The 12,188-nt window shown below is 32.4% G+C and overlaps 1 protein-coding gene across 1 annotated transcript; it reads right to left on the bottom strand.

Annotated features, from left to right (window-relative positions):
• Positions 1–3,444: 3,444 nt before the first annotated feature.
• Positions 3,445–5,142, bottom strand: LOC143559357 (uncharacterized). Its single transcript, XM_077047956.1, has 3 exons — positions 5,000–5,142; positions 4,744–4,859; positions 3,445–3,798 (listed from the first exon to the last, which is right to left on the bottom strand). The coding sequence occupies exons 1-3, from the start codon at positions 5,117–5,119 to the stop codon at positions 3,477–3,479; spliced, it is 558 nt and encodes a 185-aa protein (XP_076904071.1). The 5' UTR covers positions 5,120–5,142; the 3' UTR covers positions 3,445–3,476.
• Between the last annotated feature and the right edge of the window lie 7,046 nt (positions 5,143–12,188).

Below are 12,188 nucleotides of genomic sequence, written 5' to 3'. Positions count from 1 at the left end.
CTTAGGTTAGGTAACTTTAAGTGTATGTGAACTTAAGTTCTAAAATGATTACATAATATTAAATAATCACTTTTTATTATGTTTGGATATATATATATACACACACATACTTGTTGAAATTCATCATCATCATCAGTAGTATATCCCACCAATAACAAAGATATGATAGGGTCTGAGAAGGGTAAGATGTAGATATTTTTACCTCTACCCTTTAGGAATAGAGAGACTGCTTCCGGTGAGACCCCCGACTCGATAGTAGTTTTGCATCAAGCCCTTGACATAAGGCACGTAACACTCAACCATCGGGACACCGCCGATTGGTGTATGTACCCTTGGCTTTCGGCTATCAACGCCACCACATGATGCCTGATTAATCTTCCGCCACTTTTAACGTTATTTTCACGGTATTAGTAAAATAACGTCAAAATAAGTGCAATTTCACTTTTGTCCACCAAATGATTCACATATATATACATTATATGCGCACACCACAAGTAGAAAAATATATACTTGTTGAAATTATGATGATTATATACACACTCTCTCTCACACACACACTCATGATGGCTTAAGTTTGAGGCTGCAAGTCTCAAGATCTGAGTTACATACAAACTGATACAATATTCACCACATACAAGTGCAAATAGATGAAGAAAGAAAGCATCTTTGAATACAAAGAAGGTTCCAACAAGAAACACATACATGAAATGAGTAAAAACAAAGTGTATAATTCCAAAACCCTACCATAAAACTACAAGACGGTTGGAGTTAAAAAACTTGTTCAGTCTTTCTTACTGGTTTCAAGTGTTAGGTCACAGCCAAGCACATAACAACACCATTTGACAATTTGACATTATTCAAGTTATAACCCCACCATGCATCATCACATCCTTATAATGCTTTCTTGTAAATCATCAAAATGGCTCTGAATATTTTTCAAACTTTTTCCATCTGTTGTGACTTTTGGTAAAATATATGATTTTAAACACATGAGGGTCTATGTTTTTAGAGTTATACTATGTGTGCACTAGAAAACAAGAGGATCAAACAAAAATCCTTTTAGCCTATCACTTTTCATTGACTATTATCATCAATACACTTTTTGTTTCTGTTCTTGTCCAAAATCACACCTTCTTTCCATTATTTTTCAAAATGTTAATTATACATATACAAGTTCTATTCAAAAATGTGTTTTTGTTATTATATATTTAGTTTCATCTAGTAGCTTAAGCTCGACCGTGAGCGTACTACTACACAAACAGGTATTTGTTGCGTCAACATCTGTAGCAAACACCCATATTGCTATGGATTTAAAATTATAACGGGTTACACCCATGTTGCTAAGGTATATGGGTTTGGATTTGCCCGAACCTAATATATTGTCAGTTTTATATATGTATAGTACCGAATTAAACGAATTAACTAATTTTTTTTCCCTATAACGAACCCATTATCATTTAAAAAAAACTATTTGAACCACTTATTATTATGAAAACTTTAGTTAATATATTTTTAGTAAATAACTCTTTTTTAAAATCTTTAAAGAAAGTATATAAATTACTAAAAACTACAACACCATTACACCCATAATATGAAAATCGTTCATTTGCTGACGTGACGTCACGTGTCAACCCATATTTGAAACCAATAATCTAATCATCATGATGAACATTTTTATAAAAAAAATTTAATTGGTTGAACAATGTTTATAATATTTTACACATACACATACAATAAACAAATATCTATCTGCTTAGAAATTTAAACATATAAGTAGTATTTTTTAAATGATATATACTGATTTGATATAAATAACTATTAAGTAATTCATATGTATAGGTTAGAGTTACGAAGTTGTTTTCCTTAATAGAATTGTAGTGAAAGTGAAATATCATAAGATATCAATTTAAAAATACTCATTAATAGAAAACCTAAAAGATACTCATTAATTGTCTACAATTCCTTTTGAAACACACTGTGTTCAACACAGGGCTACGAAAATGACATGCACTTATTATCATTACACCATCATAGTTGTGGTAAATAATACGGAGTAGTTATTTTTATACCAAATTACTACTATATATTATTTGACATCAATAATGTTTTAATAATTAGTTTATATCAACATTGTTTTTTTTTTCTATTTTGATTATCAGTCATTTGTATCGGTGACATGCCACTGACTCATTCGCTCATTTTCAATCCACTCTCAGAAGAAAATCGATCATAAATGATACTCGTATTTTTTAAATTAAAGTCTTTATAGACCCCTTCTCAACCCATATCAACATTTTTTTGTGAAAATGTAATTATTTTAAGCCAATTATAATATATCCTAAACTTCTATATATAACTTTTAGTTAGTAATCAAAAGTTAAAAAGTAAATTGTAAAGAAGAAGTATTATTATTATTATTATTATTATTATTATTATTATTATTATTATTATTATATGCTTTTCATGTTTGAGGTAGAAAAAGATAGAATGTCTGCAGAAATGGCAGTGTGCATGCCCATCTATCTGAAAAAGTATATTAGTGGAAGAATCTGTATATGCTGCTAAGTGCTAATTGGGTGGTTTAGATTTTGGGTATACGGGTCATGAAAATGACCCGTTTCTTTATTTGAAACTTTTTAATATCTCTTTTATTCAAACAGTTTTACTTTTACATATTAACATACCAAATATTAGTAAAAAACCACTTTAACAACACACCTTTACTCACAAAGTTACTCTAAATGATCATTAAATTTTAAAAATGTACAAAGTGGATTTGCATAAAGTATAATATTAGATCATCTGGTCAAGGAAAGTCGCGTATAATGTACAACTCTCTTAAACCCTAAACTTAAATTGAAAAAAGAAATCAACGGGCTTTGCGGTCTTCGAATGGTAAGTTATGAAAATCGAAAATAACAGTTTGATTTTGATAATGGTTCGTTCCGAAAGCAAACCGAACTGGACTCTAAGATCAACCAGACTATAAAACTAAGCAAAGCAACGAAATTGTTTGAATGTTATTGGATTTAGGGCTCAAATTTATTAACTTGGTGCCCAGTGTTGCATACCCGAATACTTGGGCCAATAATTTATACGCCCAAATTCTAAACATGCTTAAACATTTTAAAACTCGAATTCAAAAACCGAAAACCGACCCATAACCGAATCAAACCAACACAAGACAACCAAAGACAAAAAACACCAAAACCAAAACCTCGGTTTTAATTTGGTTTGAGCGCAAAACCTACCAATGTCTCTCGTGTCCAATCAAATCACAACATTCATAACGACTTTAAAGCTCGCAAAAGCTAATAATACAATAACCGAACCGAACAACATACCAAAATGGTCTTCTCAAGATCATATAAACCGCGTTTCTGATCAAAGAAACTGCCATTTTATAATTCCATGTAATCTTTTAGTTCATTCTTTGCACTTAACTAACTATTACAACTGTCATTACATCCGACCCGTTAACCAAATCCAGGAGGCGCATCCAGATCTTCATCACTACCATCGCACCGCTCATTATTAGTATCCCGAGTGTTATCATTCTCCACCACTTCTAGTGATCGGTTAACCACTTCTTTCTGTTGTTCTGCCATTGACACCTCATCAACGCGTACTGGATTCATGATACCGATATCTCTATGATTGTGTTCAACACGAGCTCGTTTTGGTCTCATCAGTTTATTATAAACTGATTTAACTGTTTCTGTGATCTCGGTTTTCATCCCATCAGGTGATCGGATTATTTCCCACAGTGCAGCAGAAATTTGTTCATTTAATTTTCCACTAAAATTTTAATAATGACACAAGATTAGAATTAAATATTTGGAAACAGAATTTGCATGAAACCGAAGAAAACGAGCCGGAAATTTTTTTTAAAAGAATTTACAGATTTTAAATAAAACCGAATTTATAAATTTGGGAACAGAATCCGCATGAATGTAAACATTAGGGGTCTGCATTTAATAAAACCGAAAAGACCAATCATATTACCAAATTTATAGATTTTTATTTTTTACGTTAACTAATTTATAAGAATTTAATAAAATATGTAACTCAAATATTTTAGCCCAAATGCATAATAATGTATTAGTTATTAATTAATAAAATGATTTAGAAACAAAATGTTTAAGCACAAATGGTAAAACCGAACTCAAATCGAAATACCAAAACTGGACGGTTTAAAAAAATTCAATAACCGAAGTTTCGGGTTTAGCCCCAAACTGAACCCAAATCAAAAAACCGAAATCAAACGGTTTAAAAAAAAATCAAAAATCGAAGTTTCGGTTTCAGCCCCAAACTGAACCGTGCACACCCCTAGGGGTTTGGGTCGGTTTTCGGGTAAAATCGAACCCAAATCGAAAAAAACCGAAACCGAACGGTTTATAATTTCAACCGAAGTTTCGGTTTTAGCCCCTAACCGAACCGTGCACAGACCTAGGGGTTTGTGTCGGTATTGGGGTGGGGTCAAACCGAACCAAAAACCGAGATTTTGGCTTCGAGTTTTTAAAAAGTTTTCTGTTTTCGGTTTTGCCATTTAAGCTTGAAACTTTAAGGCCAGAAAAAAAAGTAGCCTAAAATAATGAACTTTTACGTATTATTAAATACAAAGGAAACATTTATAAAAATTTATAAATTCGGTTATGTTCGGTTTTTAATACACGCAAAAGATCAGGTTTTACGAAAAACATAAAACCAAACCGTTACTAACGATTTAAAAAACTAACGGACCCGACTTCTTGACGAATCGCATCCGACAACTGCCTCGGCTTCGACTTCTCCACTCCGGGCCGATTAATCGCCTCCGACTGCTTCACAATTGACACAATGCTGGTCCGTAACTCCTCCTTCAACACCCATATAACAATAATAATAATAATAATAATAATAATAATAATAATAATAATAATAATAATAACATCATCAAGATTAACAATTTTTAAACTTTAACAAATTAACAATTAATTTAAATTTAATATTAACTTACGTTTTCTTTTAACTTTCGGATAATTTTGATTCGAAGCTTATCGAAATCACCGTCGTCTTTAAGCTTCGAGATCACGTCGTCACAGCTGACAACACCGTTTTCTGTCGTCGTTGTTTCCATATCGTCGCTAATTTTGAAATTAGGGTTTGTGAATTGTGAAATTGGGGATTGAAATTGGGGATTTGTTAAATTACTTTTATCGGGTCGGGTTTAATTAGAATCTGGATTGTGATTTTTATTTATATAATTGAATGGGCTTGAATAACATATGTTGTTACTGGATTTGTGTATCGGGTATTAATGGGCCTATTCACATTTAAAGGTGTACAAAATACTGGATCCGGACCCGACCCGACCCGACCTGACCCGGTGTATTTGATCCGGAGCCGGTTCCTACCTGGTATTGGGTTTCTCTCCGGACCTAAACCCGACCCAGCAGAACCGGTTCTACCTTAACCCAGTCAAAACCCGACCCTACCCGGAATACCCAGTCAAGTACCCGTATATACCCGGAACCAGTTTCAATCCTACCGGGTTTTGACTTTTGTTAACCATACCCGGAACCGGTTCTTGTTCCTAAATATACACGGTTTGTGCGCCTCTAGTACAAAGTAGAGGTGCTAGTTTATAGTACTCGGTAAACTGAACTGAAACTATTTATTAATTAGTATAGTAGAGACCGGGATGGACTTTTGAGATAGTAATGATTTGTAATCGGTTAACCATACATAGGTTAATTGGGCTAGTGTTAATTAATAAGGTTAATTTCAATAGGTTATTGCAGTTAACTGGTTAATAATCGAACCGAGCTAGTTACATAGGGTAGGGATTTTTTACTAGAAAAAACCGGTGAGGAACCGTAACCGGTTTTTGGCAATAACTACTTTTTATTTTTTATCGTTTGAGCAATGACTGGCTATGGTTAGTAAGCGATATTCTAGAAACGGGTAAACCAATTGTAAACCTTTAATACAAATTGGTTTCTTGGCCCAAACCACTTTGGGTTATAAACCGAATCTGTTTGGTCAACTCTAGTCAAAACAATTTTTCATAGAAATCGGGCCTGGATTGGAATCAGTTTTCATAAAAAAACCGATTAGGGTCCGGTTTGAAATCGATTAACCGATCGGGTCCAAACCGATTTCAATGCACGAGAATAAGAACCGATCTACAAACCATAAGGTTATGATTAACTATATTCAATGAAAGGATTCAAACAAACACAACACATATTAATCTAGAAAAGGTAGTACATAGGAACAAATATTCAAACATGATGATAAAGTGAACTTTAACGAACAAACGCTCCAAAAATTCATCCTTGAATAGTAGGGGCACATCACAACTACTCCATCATCATAAAGTAAGTAAAAGCTGTTCTTTTTATTAATTAAAAACATAACCACGTTTATTCATACAAAAACAAGTTTTTGAAAACCCGTTATCAGAATACTCACAAGTTAAAACGAGTTCATAATTAAATGAATAATGTTTTTTAAAGCTTTATATGTATTTAATATAAAGAGATGATGAGTATAGTGTTGACATACATTTAAGCTTGGATTTAAAACATCTTAAAAACAATGAGGTTTTGTTTAATATAAATAAACTAGCGTGACACTAAATGGTCATATTATAAGATGCTTCACCTTTAATTGAAATTTATAGACGTAAAAACACGGTATTCATTTTTCTCAGTTAGAAAATTTATGTCATAACCCCGTCATTTAAGTAACCATAAATTTAATTTTCTTATTTATTATCCATACTAGTTTTTATCCCCCGTATTATGGGGGTTGTTTTATATTGTTTGTTCTAAAATTTATTTATTTTTTTAATTTATATTTCTTTTATTGTATGAAAGTTAATAATATACTTATGGTTTGATGATAAATTGTTTCACAAATAAATGAGATGTTATAACCCGGTTTAAAAACTATATGGTTTTGATGAGACCCAATACCCGTTTATATTTTTTACTATGAAATTGGTTTTTTAATTATAAATAATATTTATGAAAGTTAATAATATACTTATGGTTTGATGAGACCCAAGACCCGTTTATTTTTTTTACTATCAAATTGGTTTTTTAATTTAAATAATATATATATATATATATATATATATATATATCTTTTTTAAAATAAATAAGATATTATTTTTTTATTATATCCTATTTTATAGGATTTTTACATAAATAATTTGGTGAGAATAATTTTTAATTTAATGAGATGTTATAACCTAAAACGGAATATCTGGGTTTGGTAAGACCCATACCCATGAATTTGGGTCAAACGCATGAGAAGCCTCTATTTAAAAATCAAACAAATCTGGTGACTCCAAAAAAAGGGGGAACGACCATATCGCGACACGTAAGATTTTTATGTCTTCGTTTATATATATTATAGATACAATTTGCAATTGCAACGTTTCTTTTACTAGGCATCTTAATTTGTTGTGTAATTATAATTAGTAGTCTATGATTAGTTGTGACCAAAAGAATTTTTGTTGTGTGAAGAAAAATTATGAAAAGTATTTTTACATGTTTAGCTAAAACTAAAATATCATTGACATAAACAAACCTAAAATACACTAGTAGAAATCGTAAAACTAGATTGCTTGGAATAGGCACATTAAAAACCCTCTCCTATTGCTAATTTGACTCCGTCTAGCTTGGTCGGAGCCCGTTATGTTATTCCATCATAACTTTAAAATAAAAGATAAGACCTAAAATACGTTAAGTTGATCGTAGTTTTGCTATAAATCAAGTAAAAAAACTTTAAAATGTTTCGAATCTAATTGTATCTTTTTCCTTAACATAGTTAATATTTTTGCATTACATTAATATTATTAATAATAATATATAAAGAAAAACAATTCAAATATTATATATAGTGTATTTAGTTGGTAATGCAACTCACATTAACCAAATGCCTACTTAAACTCTAGCAATTCACACAATCCTACACCTTTCTCATACACACATAGAACCTTCAAACCTTCAAAGATGCTTCTAACAATCAAATACTCAAAACACCAAAAGGTTCCTAAAAAGAACCATAAAAAGCTTCAAATCATATTTTTCAGGAGGCTATGAAAGGCTTCCCAAAACCCCACCATGCAACCCTTTTTCATGCACCAACTCAGTCCACTTCAGCCTTAGCTATAGAGAACCCGAAAACATCATCCTGGCCTGTCCCCGAGAATCCCTAGAAGTTAAGGAGTTCGGAGTAAGTAAAAAAAAATGGGCCCCTAAAATATAAAGCCTGTCCTGACAGCATCAACCAACGTACAAAGAACGCTACTAGCATCAAAAGCATGAAGCTTAAAGAACCAAAAGTGATCATCAATGTGAACCATGAAAACAAGAAGTTGTATAATGGGAAACATGAGGATGAATCATCAAAGTGTTTGGTTATGAGAAAATTAAAGGAGTTGGAGATGATCGATCAGAGTGACGTCGATCTTGTTCTTGATGTAGAAGAAGTTCTTCAATATTATTCTCGATTAACTTGTCCTGTTTATCGCGACATTGTTGAGAAGTTTTTAGTGGAAATGTACTTGGGGACATTCGATTTTTCTCGTGTCGAGAATGTAGTGTCGACAAAACGATTAATTAAAGTTTGATAATTATTGATGAGGTTAATGTCCTACTATCTTGTACTAAACTACTATTCATTAAGTATAATGTTTTCGCAATATATAGTTAATCAATGATGCGGATTTTTTTTATTATTTCTTTTGCTAGATATTAAATAACTAAGTATAATAGTCTTTTAAAACCATTATGGTTTAAATCTTACACAAGATGTAGATATAGGTATTATGTACATATATTTTAAAACAATTATCATATTATGACGTCTAATCAATTATATTTGGGGAATTAAGTCGCAATTTTTCATGGAGACGGACATGACTATATTACAATTAATGTTACAAATATAAGCATTCATGTGGTTAAGTGTATACTTCTTAGGTATAAAGTTGTGCAGTGTGGTGGTGTGGTTCGATAAGGCCTAAACTCAACCCCTCGCCCGTATGGCGTAATGAATAAATACTTTGGAGTGTGGTCCCGGTTAACAAGTTATAAAATTAAAGAACCGTTGAATCATCGCTGAGCCGTGGTGGAGAACCGAGTAATCGATCTTTTAAAACATGAAAGAAAAGCGGCTTGGAGAATAGACGAACGGAACTTGAATGGAATCGGAGAATGGATTTGATCGGAGGCTTAATTGTGTAGGGGTTTGATCGATGACTGTTGGGGTTTAGGGTTTCAATTAGCGGGAGCCGTTACGTTTTATATTGCTTCAAACAAAGCTATTTATAAAATGCTTGTTTTATTTATAGTATTTGTTTTAATAATAACGATACTTAACTAAAAGAGCCTAATGTCACGACCCGCCTAAATTCATATCAGGATGGCTCGTTTTCCGGAGATTTCCAGCAGATTCAAGAGCTCAAGACCTTAGGAAATATCATCAATATTTTCCAAGGAAAACCCTATATTTTTCCTTTTCCTTAAGAAAAAACTGGTTACTTAAGCCTAGAAAATTCCATGTAAATATAAAAGATATTTCATAATATTTAATATTAGAAGGACCTATAATGGAAGGACCTAAAAGTATGAGGTAGCAACTATAAATACTTGTATTCAGCTCAATTGAACTCACCTTTTAAAGTTGCAATACAAGGTTCCTTTGTAAAACACTCTTGTGCTATCTAAGTTCCCCTTTTAAGTCTTTGAATCGCTGCTGTGTTTTGGTGTTCAGGGCTGATCTTAGAAGGTGTCAAAGAACCGCAGGTGAGTCTTAGGGTTAACTATGTGACAAGTGGTATCAGAGCAACGTCGATTGATTGGGAGATGGCTGATTTGAGAAAGGTTGTAGGCTTGGTAATTACTGCCGGTGAAGGAGAACTTGGGCGAGACGAGTCCTCGCACCATGGAAGCAAGAAAGGTTGTGGTTCATCCAAGGATAAGTCATTGGACAAACGGATGATGGAAATGGAGAGTTCGGCATCGGGGCTAGAGGCTAAGTTCGATGACATTGTACAGGTAAGGTAGAAATTTTCGAAAATGCGACAATCTATCTGTTGATCAAAATCTTGAGTGTCGATTGAGAGAATCAGATTCTTAGTCACTCCAGGAGTTGCTGATACCCCTGTTAAGTGAAAACAAAAGCTTATCATTTGTTGCTCGCCCCGCATAGAGAAAACAAAATCGACACTTTTAAAATAAAGAAATGGAAGCCTAAAATGAAAAAATGAAAAATCGACGAGAAATATAAAACATGAATAAGAGATCGGCCATCTAAATCATCCCACAAGTCCCTACTAGGCGCAATATTAAAAAATCTTAAAATTATGTATTTATTTATTATCATTTTCTCACAATCGTGGGTGTTTATACATATTGTACAGATACCGTAGAAATTTTTGAAAATATGAAAATTTAACTATTGATCAAAATATTGTGGGTCAATTAAGAGAATCAGCTTCTTAGTCATCCGACGAGTCATTGATACTTTGATAGCCCCGTTAAGTGAAAACCAAACCCTACCGGTTGCAGCTAACTTCACAAAGGGAAAACAAAATCCACACTTTTAAAATGAAGAAATGAAAGCCTAAAATGTAGAAAAGAAAACCCAACGAGCTATAGAAAACTAGAATGAGAGACTCCCCATCTTAATCATTCCACAAGTCTCTTCTATAAGCAATATTAAAAAAATCTAAAAAATATTTATTTATCTATTAATTTTTCTCATATTTGTGGACTCTTATACAGATTGTTCAAATAAAGTAAAAATTTATGAAAATGCAAGAATTTAACTATTATTTAAAATATTGAGAGTCAATTGAAAGAACCAACTTTTTAGTCATCCTATGAGTCGTTGATAGCCCCGTTAAGTGAAAACAAAGGCCTGTCAATAGCTGCTAGCCCCGCATAGAGAAAACAAAATCGACATTCTTAAAATGAAGAAATGAAAGCCTAAAATGAATAAATGAAAACCCAACGAGTCAAATAAAATTTGAATGAGAGACCCACCATCTTAATCATCCCACGAGTCCCTGATCGGCACAATAATAAAAAATCCAAAAGGTATTTATTTATTTATTATTATTATTTCTCACAATCGTGGGTTCTTATACACATTGTACAAGTAAAGTAGAAATTTTCGAAAATGCGACAATCTACTGTTGATCAAAATCTTGAGTGTTGATTGAGAGAATCAGATTCTTAGTCACTCCAGGAATTGCTGATAGCCCTGTTAAATGAAAACAAAAGCTTATCGGTTGCTGCTTGCCCCGCATAGAGAAAACAAAATCGACATTTTAAAAATGAAGAAACGGAAGCCTAAAATGAAGAAATGAAAATCCGACAAGTAAAAGAAAACTAGAATGAGAGACTCACCATCTTAATCATCCCACGAGTCCTTGCTCGGCTCAATATTAAAAAATTCAAAAAGTATTTATTTATTTATTTATTATTATTATATCTCACAATCGTGGGTTCTTATACACATTGTACAAGTAAAGTAGAAATTTTCGAAAATGCGACAATCTATCTGTTGATCAAAATCTTGAGTGTTGATTAAGAGAATCAGATTGTTAGTCACTCCAGGAGTTGCTGATAGCCATGTTAAGTGAAAACAAAAGCTTATCGGTTGATGCTTGCCCCGCATAGAGAAAACAAAATCGACATTTTAAAATGAAGAAATGGAAGCCTAAAATGAAGAAATGAAAATCTGACGAGTAAAAGAAAACTAGATATGAGAGAGCCACCATCTTAATCATCCCACGAGTCTCTGCTCAGCTCAATATTAAAAAATCCAAAAAGTATTTATTTATTTATTTATTATTATTATATCTCACAATCGTGGGTTCTTATACACATTGTACAAGTAAAGTAGAAATTTTCGAAAATGCGACAATCTATCTGTTGATCAAAATTGTCACATCCCCTTCCAGGGCCTAGGAGTGCGACCCATAACTTGGTATCGTGTTTGTAAATAAATCAGAGTTGCGTTAGTTTGCGGAAGTCTTATAAAACTATAAGGATCAAAAGTGTAACATTTAAATATATTCAAAAGACAGGATTGTAAATACCCGTTTTAAGTTAACAAAAGGTTATTTGTTTATGTTTACAAAACCACCACATTAAAACATTTAGTTCACAAAAAGAATCCGA

Source organism: Bidens hawaiensis, unplaced genomic scaffold (genome assembly GCF_021521415.1).
Source record: "Bidens hawaiensis isolate Kalapana, Puna unplaced genomic scaffold, B.hawaiensis_p1.1 tig00019814_1, whole genome shotgun sequence".
NCBI lineage: Eukaryota > Viridiplantae > Streptophyta > Magnoliopsida > Asterales > Asteraceae > Bidens > Bidens hawaiensis.
Note: the sequence above shows the minus strand (reverse complement) of the source record. Positions and strands in the feature narration are given on the sequence as shown.